Below are 18,262 nucleotides of genomic sequence, written 5' to 3' on the forward strand. Positions count from 1 at the left end.
TTGTTTCTATAATTAATCAATTCTGTGGAATAATCTCTATTTATAGAAGCTGATCTAGCATATGAAATATTCAATTTATTCCACTAATTCACTTAGTTCCTAATCAACGAAGAAATAAGAAAATTAGGAAAACAGCTGATTACATGAAAGACAATTAAAAGTTTATCTTTTTAATTACATCTGTGGAAAACATTAGGGTGTCTATACAATTCAATAAAAACGAGTAACAGACTCTTATAAATTTCTGTTTCTTCTAAATACATTCTCTAGATTTTCGGTGAGGTTTTTCAGAAAGGTATTTCACAGAGAACAAGAATCCACTCCTGTCAATGGGGATAAACAAAATGTAAATTCTCCCTCCTACATTTCTTTAATGCTGTTTTCAGGCCAGGTGATGAGGAAATCAGTTTTCAGTAAGTAGCTTATTTTGCTCCATGTAATATTTCATATGAGCAGCAGAGAGAAGCCAACCCTTCTTCAAAACCCACTTCTGGCTTTGAATTTCTGTCTGTATTAATAATTTTCCTTCTCCAAACCTTTTTCTTATTCACTTCATAGCGAGACTGTCTTTTAATATGCTTGACTCATTCCCTTTAAAATACTCTCCTTCCCTTCATCCCATCATTCAGGCTCCTGGCCACCCACACTGCCAATCAGCAGCAGTTGTGTAACATTATAGGTAATATTAACAACAGCCATCAGTGCGAGAACTGCCCTCAGCATGACACTGTGAAACGCTGCTCAGGGGGACAAGACCCCTCCAGGAAGATAAATTGTAAACTGGTGAGATTAACTTGCTTCAGCAATACGGACACAGCTTGGAATAAATGTGGCTCTGCAGAGGGAGAGAACAGTCCTGTGTCAACGTTTTCTAGAATTACAGAATTGTTAGGTTGGGAAAGACATCTAAGATGGAGTCCAGTCATTCTCCATGCCCACTAGTGCCACATCCACAAGGCTTTTAAATCCCTCCAGGGATGGTGACTCCACCACTGCCTTGGGTAGCTGTGCCAGAGTTGACAGCCCTTTCCATGGGGGAATTTTCCCCAGTGTCCAACCTCAACTTCACCTGGTGCCATTCCCTCTCCTCCTGTCCCTGTCCCTGTTCCCAGAGCCCCCCGGCTGTCCCCTCCTGTCAGGAGCTGTGCAGAGCCACAAGGTCCCCCCTGAGCCTCCTTTTCTCCAGGCTGAGCCCCTTCCCAGCTCCCTCAGCCTCTCCTGGGGCTCCAGCCCCTTCCCAGCTCCGTTCCTGCCCTGGACACGCTCCAGCCCCTCAGGGTCTCTCTTGTCCCCAGCACTGGAGGTGTGGATGTTTCAGTTCAGACAGATTTGAGCAGCATCTCTACAGGTGAATAAATTCTTTCATTATTTTATCCAGTGTGAAGCTCACCATCTTCTTCCTACAGCATGTTTCTCAAAATCACTGGGTCTTGGTTTACCCTAATTTCTATTATTTTCTTTCTCTTTCCAGTGCCAAGTCACAGGTATCTGCAATGAAGGAACCTAAAGATCTTTGTTCATTTCCTCTTTTAATAACTTCTTAGTGCCCTTTGATAGAAATGGATGGCTTTTTTTAAATGACAACAAGAAACGTACAGAACCCTCACTCGTTAGTTTGTAAATGTCCCTGTAAAATACAAAGAGGAGAAATTGGAAATGGAAGGTACAACATGTTCCGCCAATATCTCATAGAGAAAAAGCAGCACACAGAAATTCCAATTTCAATTAGATATTTAGTACCAAACAGCCTAAAAGGTTTGGTACATACTTTCTTCCTCATCCATTTCCTCTACTTTATATGGCTGCATGTTTAAAAAAACAATTATTGGGATGTTTATAACATATGGTCACATACTTATGGTTTTTAAGCACTACATTTTTCAATCAAAACCTTGTGTTAGGAACACCAGAAAATTGTTTTAATGCATTGCTGAAATAGATTGCTGTTGTAAAACTCTTTGGAGAGCTGCTAAATTAGGTTGTTCTGTTTGTCTGTGGACGTCTGACCAGGATGAACCATCCAGGTGAATAATTGGTTTCTGAGAAACCCTGAACAATCCACTCATGTGAAAGAGGCAGCAGGAAAAGCATCTAATGACCAAATCAGCACAGAGGGTGCTTTGGGGATCAGTACTGTTCCTTTTCTCATCCAAACACTTCAATACTTACCATTAGTGTGAATAAAACAAATGTTGGTCTACACGGCAGTAATAAACAGTTGTATAGAGAGGCTTATGGAGGCTTTATCTTAATAATGTATCACATTTTCTATCTGCAGCTACACCTAAGACCCTTCTAAAATCCCAGCATCCTCAGGCTTCCAGTTCTCAAAAAATGCAACCCAATTAGCTGTGCAGGAGAAAAATCAGCATACAAAACTCTCCTGTTTAACTCATGGAGGTGCAAAGGAACCCCAAGATCTCATCCATTTACAGGACAAGCTCTTACAACTTCTTCAGTTTAATCATCTTCTCTTTTAAGGACACTAATTTAGGCAATCATCTCAAAAAACATGGGGTTTGAGTACAGAATTTGAATGACTGCCTTAATTTATACCCTCTACTGCAAAATAACGACAATGACCTAAAGCTCTAGAACTGTTAAAGAGTAAGTAAAAAATCACAATGTTCATGTTTGGTTTACTTCAAATGTTTCTAACAAGCAAAACAAAGAATTCTGAAATTACTTTAGCAGGTGTTTGCACTGCAAATGTCAAAAATTCGTTTACTTGTTCTCCTGCCTCATAAACCTGAAGAATGAGTAATTTCCAATCAGATGTTCGTAAGATGCTACCACCACAGTAAATGTTCTTTCAAAACAAATGAATCATCCTTATTTTCCAAAATAATGAGATTTTCTAAGTGGAATAAGGCTTCACACCATCTATGTAACACAAATACCAGATACCAATGACACTTCTGTCGAAGTCCTGGGTGATGAAAGATCATCACCTTTTTGATGAACTTTATCTTGATGTTCTTCAATGTATTTGTCTACAAATCTTTCAACCACGAGCAATGTATTTATAAAGACACAGTAATGCAAAAAACAGCTGCAAATAACTATTAGTACTTCATAGTAATATACAGAAGTTTAAACAGACTAAACTTCACCGACATCTTTTTCACAGCATTTTAGGATAGTTCTTCTGTTTAAGGATAATTTATGCAGCATTTTCTCATTAAAGTTTCAATTCATTTAAAGGAAAGAACTGATTACGAATTCAGGCAGAACTGCAGAATTCAGCTATTACTCAATAGAAAAGCTTGTTTTAGATTTGGGTTAGGTTGGTTATTTCAGTCTATTCTGAAATAGCTATTTTTTTGTGATATAAAAATAGGGGGATTAGGTAGGAGTAATATTCTATAAAATATAATTCATCTGGAGGAGGGTATGACTAATATTTAGAAAAAAGTATTTATAGGCCCTCTGCTCAATACTGGAGACAGGCAAACCCAAGAATAACCTGATATTGAAAATGTTACTTCATCAGCCATCAAGTCAGAGTAATCAAAAAGAAGGTATTATAGGGCAAAACAAGGTGACTCTCCTATTAAGTGCAACTTAAACAGCTAGAATCCACATACCATACAAACCCACCCAGTACTATATTACTTTACCATATGCTTTCAGTAAGCAACATCCTAATAAAAATTTCTCGTATAATCGCATTTTAAGTTTATTTCTCTAGACAACATGAGAAACTAAAAATTCACACACAAAAATGAAGCTTTTTAGACCATTAATGATGCATGGCTAAGGCATTTAAAAAACAAAAATCTTACTGGGATTCTTGACATTTTGAAATGGAAGAAAACAGAGACAAAAAAAACCCACTGAGGAGACCTAGGCAGTGCTTTGGATGGTAAGTAGGTGGTTTCTGAATTCTAAATTTGAAAGATTATGACAAATAAAACCCCCAACAAAACAAAACTACCTTGGCTTTCTTCCTCACCCCAGTATTTGACAAATATGGACGTATCTCAGTTAGGAGTCTTGATTTAATTTGGCAAAAGCTTCCCATTCTGCCAACAGCATAGCCAGTTCTACATGTTTTGTGCATTCTTAGCAGTTACTACTGACTACCAGCTGAACAACATTAATTGCATCACACTAACTCTATTATGGCCGACCAGTTTATTTGGAAGTAGGTTTAATTTCATTTCTGCATCATTACTGGAGTCATCATGTGATTGTGGGGAAGACTTCCCCTTTCTTTGTGATAACACATGTTTATAGAAGAACACCTCTATGTGATGGCAGAGCTCTGCCCTAAACTGTTCTTTAGATAATTAAAAAAATCAGACAGAGCTGCAGGATACCTGATGTGATATTAGATATGCAAACACAGAACACATTATAGGACCTGGCAAATCTAGAGGTGTTTTACACTCCAAATGGGTCTCTGATTCACAGAATCATATAATCCTAGAATGATTTGGGCTGGAAAAGCTTACAGATCATCTCGTTCTAACCCCCCCAAAACATCACAACATTTATTTAAAGGTCAAATTGTTCACATTAATAGTGAATGAAATATTTCTTTGCTACATATTGGATTAAAAATTAACTTCTCTGCGTGTAACTGAATCTAGAACATTAGATTTTAGATCTGTTCTATTATGTTTAAAAGACAGCAAATACTGCAGTTCATGGATCTGATTTTACCTACTCTTTAGCAACTTTGATTTTCTAAGATGAATACAGCTCTTAAAAAAAAAGCTCTTAATTTTGACAGACAATTTCTTCTTAGGCAGTAAGTGACGCAGGGGAACCTTTTTACATCTATTGATGTGCAGGGGGGAGACTGGGCTGGTTCTCTCTTGGGGGAACTCAAACGAAGGACTATTTATGAAGTACTCGGAGCTTTGAATATAATCAAATGTAATAACAAGATATAAGCTCCCACCCCCCAAATTTCTTTTTTGTTGAAACCACTTTTGTAATACTGGTTTTTAATAACCCCCATAATGGCCAAATTAGAGGGACCCCAACTAAAGTCATTCATCCCACATAAAACAAACATTGCTTTTTCTTCTTAGCTTTGTTTTACAAGCTACATTACTTCCAGATGACGCTTGAGGGGCCTAGGAGTTTCAAGAGTTAGATGGTTAAACAGACAGCTGCTTTCTATTTACCATATAAATCAGGGAAAAATCAAAGAAGGATCCAAATATTAGAATTCATTTAGCCCGTTATGGAGCACAAACTGAGGGGGAAAAGAAAATAATACAGAAATCTCGTCATCCAGATGCAAAGTTTAATTCTGGTTATCAAGATGAGAGAAGAACTCATCAACATTTGCAGGATTCCAGCCCTGCATGAAAGCCAGCTTTGCACAGTAAATTTACTGGATGGGGAAGGAGTCAAGAAAAGTCAGCTCTGATTGGGAATGCTCCCAGTGCCACCAGGCTTTGCTGCTACAGACTTTACATATATAAATACACATTAAAACATATATTTTTATACATGTACATGCACACACAGAGCTCACTACATTTTTATTTTTTACATTTTCCCTTTGAATTGCCAACACACTTTTATTTCTATACTAAATAACCCAAAACCCCAACAGATTTTGGGCAGAGGATTAAAGGATGGCTCTCCATATATCGACTAATGTATCTATTAATACGAAAAGTTCAATATTACACTACGAGGTTTCTATCCCAAATTTCATCCACCACTGAAGTGCTGTTTAAATGACAATGCTATGTATTAAATAATTGAATATATTGAGACCAAGTGGGATTTTTTTTAGAATTTTTCCTAACACATTTATGTTTCATCTGCCTAGAACAATTTTGGTTTTAAACCCCAAATTTAGGAGGTAAGACTCAAGTGATGATGTCTGCTGAACTACTTGAATTTAACACTATACCTATATTTGATTTTTAATTTCTTCAATTATTGTATTAAGGAAATGAAACTGGTTTTTTTCTTACATCAGCAAGAAAATGTCATAAACTTGCCAAAAATCAAAATTTACCCTTCTCCATCCACTCTTTCCCTAGAAAGAGATAACAAGAATCTCACGTTACCAGCTGCAGTTTAACAAGCAGGGGAAGCACTCAAAAATCATAAAGAATACAATGAGATCCTTAAAAAGAATTTTTGGGGTACAGGGCAGCTCCAACAGCACATCTGATGTGCCACTTCCCAAGAGAAGTTAGCATGTCTCTAGTTATGCTGTTAGGTATCTCTGATTTGATAAATCACATTAGGCTGTAATCAAATACCAAAAAAATCATTGATATGTTTACTTAAGTGATATGTCTTGATTTGAACTAAAAGAATAGAAATTCTCAATTACTTTACTACCAGTGTTCTTCTTTGCTAAAAACATTGGAAAATATGGTTTTATTAAATGCAAGAAAGCAAGAGAGGTAAACCTAAGTGGACTCTTCCCTTTCCAATTGCATTACAGTGTAGTATTTCAAAGCACGTCAGTGCTGCTGCAAAAGCAATGAATAATATTATGGCTTATAAACAACAAGTAAACAACTCAGGATAAGAATTGGTCTAGCAGAGGACAGAGTCTTTGAGGCAATAATGACAGGGGGTGGTTGTCTCTGTGAATATCTGCTGCACAAAAAGAACATTAACAAATGTGGTAAAGGTAGAACTCAGTATATTCCTACCATCATGAGTGAGTATAATCTTAGGGATTGTGTATTGGGTCAAAAACTTACTAGAACAGAAAGAGTACTACTGCTCAAACACTCAGAATTTAGGACAATATCTTAAAGAGCACCTAGAATACTTTTATGTATGATTTAACCCTTGGATTCGGGTTCCATGCAAATTCCCCTTTGGATTACAGAAAGAAAATGAGTAATTTCTAAATTAAAGTGAATGAAAAAATGGTGAGAATTGCATTTTTGAAGTACATACCTGGTCTAAACAGAGCCTGCAAAGAGAACTGCTTACTAGGCAAACCTCCACCTCTCAAAGAACAAACCTGTGCAGAGCAGGCAATACTGGAATCACCCACTTCCTTAGCTCCAGACTGGATACAGAGGCAGAACACACTTCAGAACTCCAGACATTTCAGTCCCCTCAGCTCCTACACACCCCCTTGTTCTTACACACACAGAAACACAGGCTTTCAGAAGCAGAATATGCTGAAGTGATCAAATCTGGCCTCAACTTCATTTAGTCAACTGCCTATGTTTCAGACTGAGCTGTAACATGAGCAATGTGGAGAGGAAACAGAAAGGAACAGAAAGCCATGCTTAATAGTTTATCTTATTGTTTCAAAATACAGGCCGTGAGTTTATTTTATGCACCCCTACACCAATCTTTCCAAGTGCTCTCTTTCCTTCTTCCATCCCTACATCATACCAACAGCAGAAAGAGAAAAACTCACTGGAGTGTGTAAGCTTCTTGGCTGTGCTCCAGGGAGCTCTCCCAGCTCCATCAGCTGCATTCTTCAGCTGTCTCTGTATATAAGGAACAACTTTGTACTGAAAACCCTTCCCTGGCCCTTTCCTTAACTGCAGTACTGTTTACATCCAGCAAGTTTAAAAGAAATCCAAAACCTACAAAATATTTTCCAAGCATTGTATTCCTACATACACTGAAATACATATTTTCATATGTATGTTATCACATGCCTATGTGTTTTACAGACGTGTATCATGCCGTTTCCTTGTTTAAGTCATTAAACTATTATATCAAATTTTCTTCTTAGGTATTTTTATATTTAATGCTGGAGTAATAGGATATGTAAAGTCTCAGGTAGGCATATTCAGGATCGTTTATTAGCCCTGAAAATAAAGAAGTTGATAAATTTTCATCCTCAAAAACCCTCAGCAACTGATTTTCTTTCCTTCACACAACACTGCAGTGAGGGTTCAAACGGGTACAGACCAAAGATACTTCAGCAGTACAAAGATATTATTCAAGTCCACTCAAGACGTTTCCTTCTTCCACTCAAAGCAAAGATTTCCCAACAAGACATGCAATTAAACACAAAATTGTTGCCTACTTGTGGGCACTGGCTCAGCAAACTGAAGGGAAATGTAAGTATCCATGCACTCAGAACAGACTAATTTGCCCCATGGCTCCAGCTCTCCCCCAGAGGCTCAGTGGGAATTGTTTTCAATAATTTTTAGGCATTTTAAGATTCTGTGGATGCTGAAGCCCAGTTCCTAAAGCTGTCGCTCTCAACTGTGTGATTTAAATATCCCAAATTACAAATGGCTCGAAAAGCACGAGTTGACAGTAAGCCTCTTCCCTCTGCATAGCTGTGGTTTTGTTCTGCCATTTCCAAGTGTAACTCTTGTTTTTTAGAGACGTTTCAGACATGACATCATTCACACAGGTTCCTGTATTTTGATTTTTGGTTGCTCAGCTGCCACACTCTGAGAATTCTTTGCAGATTTAGGGATGTACGACCTGAATTTCGAAGCACCCATTGCAACATTCGTTCTGATACTCACATAATCAGGAAGTGGAGAGTCGTTTGAACCCAGGGAACCTCTCAAGGACTGCGTGGCCTGCTCCAGCACTTTGTTGTGTTTTTTAGACAGCAGAGAAAATAGACTGGGGGAAAAAAAAAATTAAAATAACTTCACAATAATGTCCTGAAATAGTTAAGACTGTTCAGTAAGGAAAGATATCTCATTATATACACAAAATTTTTAGAATGCAATGCACAATGGTTGTATTATTTATTTATTTAACATCTGGGTAAGTAACAGAAGAGTTTGAGTCAGAAATATTCTCTACAATACATTATCTGAGGAACACTTTATGTTCATTATTAAATTCATAAAAGTCAAACTGTCACAGAAGGAATGGCATACATGCAGTTTTAGTTCACAAACAGTTTGTGTTCATTAGAATGCAATTTTTAAGTGCAGCACCTCATGCAATACATTGTAATATACACTTAAGTATCTCATACTTTATCCATTCCAATAACCTATTGCTTAGATAGGAGAAATCTGAGTCTGTGACAAAAGTATTTTGAGGCCAAGTTATTGCATTTTACTAGTATATATTATTTTCAAATTTATTTTACACTAAGTCAATGAAAAAAGGATTACCTTAGCTTTATAAATAATCTGCTAAATCAGGGGTCCATACACACACAGAGAAATAAACACATTTTTCCCGCATTGTGGAAAAAAGCAGGGCAATGGCACTCACAGAGGATGGTGTAACCTGATTTACAAGGAGAATGGTGGAAACAGCAGCAGTAGGAGTGAAATACTCCTCTAAAGCCCTGGTAGCTCAAACATGGCTGTCAATTCACAGATAAACCCATCCCCACCCTGGAAGAGCTTCCAAGGCCATCGAGTCCAAATCTGCCCCATCCCTGCCCAGGCCAGCACTGACCCGTGCCCCAGGCTCCACATCCACACGGCTTTTAAATCCCTCCATGGATGGGGACTGCACCACTGCCCTGGGCAGCCTGTGAAAGAACAACCCCTTCCAAGCAGAATTTTTCCCTAATATCCATTCTAAACCTGCTCTAGTGCAACCTGAGGCTGTTTGCTGTTGTTAGGTGTCAGGTGTTTTTAGGCTTTCTGTGTATGGAAACATAATTTGGACCTCTGCACTTCTTTTTGGAGCATTACAGGACTCCTATCAGGTTTTCCTAGGATGACTGTGTGTGTTTTAGAGGGTGGAAAGGCCACCTTGATCAACACACAGGGAAAGGGTTACAGGTGAGGTCCTGGATCCCTGGCAGTGTCCCAGGCCAGGCTGGATAACCTGGGATAGTGGAAAGTGTCCCTGCCCATGGCAACGGGTGGAATGGGATGAACTTTAAGGCCCCATCTAATCAAAAACATTCCATGAACACAATTCACTTACAAATGGCAAAATCTGCCTCGGTATTATATTGTGGACACTCTCATTTTCTTGGAACTGGATCAGTGTTTGAAGGCATATGCTTGCAAGGTTCTTCTGCCTCATGAAATGATGATCAGCACTGGGAGAAGACCCCTCAATTTTTAAACTTGTAATGTATCATTCATATAATATCCCTCACAGATGGTAGGAGTGGATTCTTTGGAGTATCAGTGCTTGTCACCCCACTGCTACTCAAGAGCTTCAGGAAAAAGTTTTCCAACACTCCTCGTAGTCATGAGGAATTAGTTACACTAACTCACAGCTATTAGTCAATACCACTACAACATTCCATGATAAAAGGGAAGAAGCAACACAGAAATGAAGATATATTGATAGCTTTCTGTCTTTTTCCCCCTCCCATTTTCTGTTACTCCATTCACAGACTGAAATTTTTGTTCAGCTCAATAACTGGATCTGCAAGCTGGCCCTTGGTAGGAAACAGCAGCACTACTGCAACCATGGGTATCTCTGAAGACTCAGATTTCAGAGATACTGTCATCAGCACCATCTAGTGCTGTGCAGACAAAACAATCAGTTAAACCCAAGCTGGAGATGCTTATGGTGGGGTGCAGCAAAACCACGTTAAATTTGGTGTCTGCTCCAGAAGATGTAGATAATTTCACAAAGAAGAAGCATTTGGAATAAAGAGGATTTCCAACTAATAGATTCTTCTCCAAAATACAAAAGGCATTTTGGCTGTAAAGGAAATCTAAATACAAACAAAGAAAATGGGATCAAGAGTTTGGAAAGTGCATGTGTTCAATGCACGTGAAGAGTAAAATGAACATACAATGACACTCTGCATGGAACTAGAATAGCAAAAAGTAAATTTATTTATTCCAACAGAAAGAACTTAGGAAAAACAGAAAGGAAAATAATGGATAAGTTATTTCTTTGTATATTCTTTAGGGTTTTTTTTTTAATAATTAAGTGTACTATAAGTAGAGTTTATGGCATAAGCAAGACCTTGGTGGCTGATTTCCAGTTCCAAAGCAGCAGTGCAGAGGTTTTTGTTGTCTTTCCCTTGCAAAGTTCTGCTGTCCAGCCCCAAACTCATGTCCCTCACACCATGCTGGGACATGTCTTTGTGGGACCACTGTCCATAACACAGATATCCAGGTCAGAAAACCTCAACACAGTTCTCTCCTCCATGCATTGGTTATCCTTCTCCAAGGACCATCCCTTAGGAAAGCACAAAGGCAGGATACACAGCAGGATTTTTCATACTGAATTTTTCATAATAAAGATGCACAGAGCAGCAAACTCAAAGAGCTCCACAAAAATACTACAGCAAAACAAAGAAGAAAAAAGATCAGGGCCAGATACTGCAATTAACTAATGGATTTGGAGCTTCCTAGGAAGTACTGTTGCCTCCTGAATTGGTGCAAAACTTCAATTCTAAGTCATTCACTTCTTACTATGCCTCTGTCTCGAGCTCTGAAAACCACCTTGATAAATATCAGGCCCACTTTTAAAGCCTCAGCACAGAGTTAACTGCAACCCTCAAAAAACATTTGTACAAAGTTTAGCTCATAAATACCTTTCATCACCAACAAATGCTGCATTCTAAAGGAGCTGCTTGACTTTGCAGCAGTCATGTCTCCAGTGTCTGTATGGCTTTGGGCTTGATTTTGATTTTTAAGGCATGAATAATGCAATTTTAAAAAGTCAAAAATGCTTAACAACAAGGCTGTTCCCCTCTTCATAACAAGGTACAAGGTCTGGAAGTGGAAGCTGAGACTATCTCCAAATTTCCCTCCTGTGTCTTCATCACACATCTATTTGTGCCCAACTAGAAGTCAGGTTGAGATCAAACAGAAAAACACTTGTATTGTGTGGTCACTTATGGCAACGTGCACAGGCTGACAAGAAAATGGATTTTTCTACTGGAATATTTGTCCTCTTTCATCCATTCTTCTCCATCAATTGTCAGGCAGGCTATGGAGCCTGACAGGCCTTCTAATCTCACCCATTATGGATTTTTCATACTAATAAAAAGCTACGTTCAGAACAATGGAAACATCTTGGTACCCCCGAACTCATCTCTCCCTCACAGAAGAACTTTAGCAAGCAAACCACTACGTTGGAATAAGAGCAAGATGCAGTAACAGCTGGCATCTGTTAGGAAGATTAGAAATCATCATCTGGCATTATCAGGAGGAATTCCTGCCTGGGAGGAGGTGAACCCCTGACACGGGGTGCCCAGAGAAGCTGTGTGCAGCTGGAAGCCTCTGAGCCCTGGCAGTGTCCAAGGCCAGGCTGGATGGGGTTTGGGGCAACCTGGGACAGGGGAAGGTGTCCCTGACCACAGTCAGGGGGATTTTTAAGGTCTTTGCAACTCACACCATTCTAAGATAATGTGATCTGTTACAGACCATCAAATTGCACCAGGGATGAGCTCAGCCAAGGAAGACTCAAGGCTGAACAACAACCTCAAGGTCCTGTGGTTGTTTGTTTTTATGGAATTAAAAACAACATTAGTTCCTTACCTCCCTTTACACAGCAGTTTTTAATTTAACTCAGGGCTGAACTTCAATAAATAAAAAAATTAATACAGACTAAATAGTAATAGTTGCTAATCCCAGTGAATTGATCAAGTGCTATTTGCACACAAAATGAAATGTAAACCAGTAATATATGAACTTAACACTTTCAAAAAGTCAACTCCACAAAGCCTATAGATCCTGAAAGAAAAAAAAATAGCCAACAAGGAGACTCATTTATCAAGTGCCTCAAAAAGTCTAATTTATATCAGTTTGAAACAGCTCATAAAGTAGACTTTTCACATTAAAAAAAAAAAAGTATAAATGCAGCTTTTATAATGAAAACATTGGAAAAAAGATGTGGAAATTAAAATTAGAAGTTGAAAAGAAATCCAAAGTTATAATCTGCCAAAACCTTTTCTGAAAGCCGTGGACAATGAAAAGGAACAGCAGCAGTTTACTTTATTTTAAGGAAGTGAATAGGATGCTCCAAAATTATGACATGCCAGTTTGTCCTGAGGATCATACTGGAACAGTGATTGTGAAACTCATTCCAAGGAGGATATCACCAGCACTGAAAAATGTACCTTGTGAATAGTCTTTCACTGAGACTGGAAGTAAAATAAAGCACAACAGTATCCCTGTTGTAACAGGCTTCTACATATCACTTATATGACTTTGTCCCACAAACTCTCTTTTTTATTAAGAGAGTTGAATAATAAAAAGTATCATGGGATGCATTATATGAACTGAAGGTGAGACATCCTAACAGTCTGAAAAATATCCTTAAAAGGGCCAAAAAGGAACACATTCTTGGCCCATCTGAATACCAAAAGCTATTAAACACTTGATCAGGCTACCAAAATACTTACAATATACAGACAAAATATAGGAAGTGACTTAAATTAATACACATCAACGGTAAAGGAATGCCAATGGCCTGACGTTGTGCCAGGCAGGGTTAGGTGGGATTTCAGGAAAGGCTCTTCCCCCAGGGAATGGGCACGGCCCCGAGGCTGCCACAGCTCCAGGAGAGTTTGGACAGTGCCCCAGGGATGCACAGGGTGGGGTTGTTGGGGTCTGTGCAGGGACAGGAGATGAATTCCATGATCCCTGTGGGTCCCTTCCAACCCAAGACATTCTGTGATTCTAAGAAAGACTAGAGTTAAACTTTGCAAATGGCACAGTCATTACAGGAGTGATAAAGAGAAAAGGCATTTAAATTAAATTTTCCTTTACCTTTCAAAAATTTGGACACAAAATAAACTTGCTGAAATTTAATGCAGCAAGAAACAATCCAAGCTTCTCAGTAAGCACGGAGGATTTCACCCTGGGAGCAGCAACTAAGGATGACCAGATACCAAAGAGCTGCCTATAATGCAAGAAAGCTGCTGAAAGAATACCTGTCTTTGGTTTTACCAAAAATACTGCCCTTCATGACAAGAAAGAGGGGCTGGAGCACGTCCAGAGAAGGGAACAGAGCTGCTTCGGTGTCTTATTCCAGACAGCAAGTGACAGGACAAACAGAAATGGCTCAGGTTGTGCCAGGAGGTTTAGTTTGAATATTAAAAAAGTTTCTTCATGGAAAGGGCTGTCCAGCCCTGGCACAGCTGCTCAGAGAAGTGGTGGATCCCCACCCCTGGAGGTGTTTAAAAGCCATTTGGATGTGGTACTTGGGGACATGGGGCAGTGGTGGCCTTGGCAGTGCTGGGGGCAGGGTTGGACTCAAACTGAGATGTCCTTTCCAACCAAAACAATTCTATGATTTTATAACTAGTAAAGCTGTGCTGGGCAGCAACTGCCCACTGGCATCCTGTGTGAAAGAGTTTGAAACAATTGTATGAAAATGCAAAGGCTCTAAACCAGAAAACATACTTCTCCATGAAATGCTTGAAAACTCATTTATTCAATGGATTTGAGAAAAGATGAAAGAGTGATTTGGCCAAAAAACCAAAATTATGCAAATGGAGAAAGGAAGCTTGCTTACAGATGATTCTACAAGACATCAGAATAAAAAAAAAAAGTTATCAAAACAGAAACTTAACTATCATTACATGGCCACAGACCTCTCTTACAAAGGAGGTTGAAGGCAGGTTCGGGGTGCCATAAATTCTTGTTTGCACTTTCAAAGCAATGGCAGAGAGGGAAGGAAAACTGGGAGGAAAGAAGACAATCTCAATACCTAGGGTATGAGATGAGCTTAGACTGATGGTGTTATATAAAGAAAGAGATGGAAGCCTGAACAAAAGGGGCACGGATAGAAAAGAACTGATGACATTAGCAGAGGAAAGTCATAACAAGTTATATGACAACAAGAAGGGTTAAGGATTGGATTAGGTATCTCACAATTCAAAACGCTACTGAGCTTCTAAAGGTGAATTTTAATTTATCTGAATATCTAGAAATATCCTATATGTGCTGAGTAAAGAAGTACTTGAGGACTAAAGCACCTTTCCATAGAATTTATTTGAAGTTTCGAAATTCAGATGTTCTGAATTTTTTCTGCTCACTCTCTTAGTTCAGAAGAGCTGCAAACAAACACCACCCAAACACAAATCACTGTCTGGTGATGGAAAAAAACAGTTCCATGGATCAAAAAGTTTGAGGATGAATGTTCTCAAACAATTCAGCCACACTCCGTGCTGCTTTTTCTCTCTCTTCCTATATACATGCCAAATGTACTATTGTTCCCTGTTTTAAAGACTTAAATACAAAGCCCTAAACACCAAAACCTTGCTACACAAAAATACTCCTTCTAAACAGAAGCATTTTACAATGCCACAATTGTATTACAAAAAAGCTCTAAAAATATGTTCAAAATCTGGTATCTAAAAGTTAAAACCATACCTTGGTTTCTGTATATGTAAGGAACACTTCTTGGGTTCGACCTATTTTTTAAAAGGATTACAGAAAAAAAAAGTGTGTGTGTTGTGGCACAAGAACTCTAGACATGGATATGTGCCTGCACAGACATCTCCAAGCAGACAACCTGAAATGCCCATCTGGTTGAATAAAGGTCTGTGAAGGGTCGCAGCAGACATCAGAACAAAAGAAATGCACTGTGCTGCTCCACTTGAAATACAATAAATGCATTGTCCCCCAGCCTGTATGGGGGACAGGTTGTAAGCAAGTGCCTGTCTGTGGGCGATGGAGAAGTGCTCTGTGAGCACTTAAGGAACCCAGCTCTGGGAGAAATCCATTTAGTACAGATAAATGCAGAGAAAAATCCCTAAGTCCCTTGTGCTCATGTCTACCAAAGAGCCCTTGAGGCATTCCGTGTTCGAATTATCCAAGCTACAATGGCATATAAATAGAAATAAAGAGAGACAATAGCCATGGAGAACTCCAAGGCCTTTGCAGGGCAATTTACTCCATAGAGGGGCACTGCTCTTATTTATCTGAGCCCAACTAAAGCCTGGGAGACTTTTAGGATCCCAGGAAACAGAACCTAACCAATTAAAATACTGAATAACAGAATAAACAGAAAATAAGAACACACTTTATATCTTTCTTTCTAGTCTTGTAAAGTGAAACATGACTAAATTCTGCTGAATTGATATTGTATCCCTCTGGCTTGTGGAGATGATGTGAAATTGAGAGCTTGACAGCATGCAGACTCCACAAACATCATGGATGTAAATATCATGGTCTGCATGGACCACAGTGATGGACAGGGTTCAAGGGATCAGGGAACGAAAAGAACTCCCAGACAGTACAACATTCACATGAGGGGCATATTGCCATGTTCCAATTTTGCTGGACAGTGATCAGACCTTTTTCTGCTTTTCTTATCTTATGCCTTCTTAGAAAATAAAAAGTTTCTGTCCCCTTGGAAACAGCCTTGTGCTGCAGCTGGCAGCTACTGCAGGGCAAGTCCCAAAGTAGAGAACCTCTGAGCGATTTGGGTTGAAACAGATCTTAAAGCTCTCCAATTCCACCCCCTGCCATGGACAGAGACACTTCCACTGTCCCAGGCTGCTCCCAGCCCTGTCCAGCCTGGCCTTGGGCACTGCCAGGGATGTCCTGTGCCAGGGTCTCACCCTCCCTTCTAAATAAAGAATTTCCTCCTAATAGTCAATCTGAACTTGCCCTCTGTCTGTTTAAAGCTCTCTTGTCAATATCTGCCCATGTACAAAGTCATTCTCCTGAGCTGATCTCTGGCATCACAAATGGTTTTAATGCAGGCTGGGTAAGGAAATTATTTCTATCCTATCTCCCTGTTAAATAGCAAACATAAAAGGCCACTCTTTTAATTCTACAATCCTAAACTTGATCCTAATAAATTATATACTTCAAGATATCTTCATGACAAAACATCTCATTAATTTTAAAGGGTACCCTTTTATCTGCCACTGCTTACATATGAGCAGAGATCTTTAAGTCGTGTGGTAAAAAGCCATATCAAATTCTGCCTCACAGGACAACATTATTATTTAGAGTATTACATAGAAAAACAAGAATCCACCATACCCTTGTAGATATATAAGCAAAATCAGAAACAACTTAGAACAATTAAAGGAGATTTTGCATTAATGAACAGGATTTCCTGCTAAAATGGAGTTAGAAAGACAATGACGCTAGCAACAACATGGAAGAAAGGAATTCGATGTGGCAAGACAGAAGTAAATATTTACAAAATAAGCCAAGAGTTTAATTTCCAGAGACCAGGAAATGTATTTTTCAACTGAAAGCATAAATTGTTCGGCATCTCATGGCCACTTTCCAGCCAATGTTGGGAAATGGATGCTCCTATCACTAGGGAAGTAAAAGGAACAGAAAGCGGTAAATTCCTTCCCCTGTAGCTTGGTACAGATCGTTTCATCCCCCTTTTGTCTGGCGTGCCAAATAACATCCTTGTAATTCCACTTACAGGGCAGAGGCGGGCTAGGACCTAACCCTAGGTTGTACTGAAGTAGGAACTCAACAAGCAGAGTGTGACCTACCATGGAGTAAATTCCTGCACGCAAATCCTACGCACATGATTCTGCCCTGACAGGGCAGGGCTTTGCTGAGCACCATCTCTCTCCTGTACTTTTCAAGAGAGTGGCAAGCAGGAAACTAAATTCTGAAAGGCTGAAAGCTAAGGGAGGAAAATGAGTGCAGTCCAGTACAAACAAAATATGTTTGCAAAGCTCAGATTAAATACAAGGTTTTTTCTGTGCTTGAAATCCTCAAACCTGTTTTAGGTGTCTCAAGGTATGCATGTAACTCCTTCCAATGATCCCTGCGCTTGTCCTGTTACTATTTTGAAAGAATATCAATATTTCCATTTTATCTATGTGCTCCTAATTCAATGTGGTAATTGTCATAGCTGCCGAGAGACGACATTTGCCTTGATTGAGGACAAAACTCTGTGGGTGAGAGTCAGAGGAAATTGCTGGAGAAAGTGTCCTGAGCAAAACTCTCACCCAAAACCCCAACAACAGACTCCTAACAAAGAAATAACAACACGAAAATTAGAAAGAAAATGCTGCCATGCAACCTCAGGTCCAAACGCCTGTGTTTTGAGCAGCTCAGATTGGGCACAGCTTTGCTCAAACACACTGGCTGTGCAAGCACACTTGTATTTGTATGAATTTGGGTGCATGCTACATTGGAAAGGGAATTGCTGTGCCCTTGGAACTCATTCTGGAAAAGAATCTGGGTCCACTTCAGGAGATAACAGACTCATTCTGCAGGCAGAAGGTCACAGGGTATGTGTGTTGTTCTTTCTTCTACGATTTAAGCAGAACATGACTCTGGAACCCTGGTTCTGTACCCAGAGCCTTCAAAGCACTCACCTCTGGCACCACCCTGTCAGCTCAGTGAGAGTTTGGCCTTTCAGTGCCCTGCCAGTGTTACAATAGATTAATTGTTCATTGCAAGCTCCTCTGAAATTTGGAAATAATATCACAGAGTCACAGAATGTTTGGGTT

At 39.3% G+C, this 18,262-nt stretch overlaps 1 protein-coding gene across 5 annotated transcripts in view; it reads right to left on the bottom strand.

Annotated features, from left to right (window-relative positions):
• The window catches only part of DYM (dymeclin), a 209,298-nt gene that overhangs the window by 57,135 nt on the left and 133,901 nt on the right, over nucleotides 1-18,262 (bottom strand). For all 5 annotated transcript variants that reach the window (XM_063422109.1, XM_063422108.1, XM_063422105.1 and 2 more), the window contains one exon: nucleotides 8,445-8,547. In XM_063422109.1, the coding sequence (XP_063278179.1) occupies nucleotides 8,445-8,547 (103 nt within the window). The remainder of the gene's footprint in view (nucleotides 1-8,444; nucleotides 8,548-18,262) is intronic.

Source organism: Prinia subflava, chromosome Z (genome assembly GCF_021018805.1).
Source record: "Prinia subflava isolate CZ2003 ecotype Zambia chromosome Z, Cam_Psub_1.2, whole genome shotgun sequence".
Classification (NCBI taxonomy): Eukaryota; Metazoa; Chordata; class Aves; order Passeriformes; family Cisticolidae; genus Prinia; species Prinia subflava.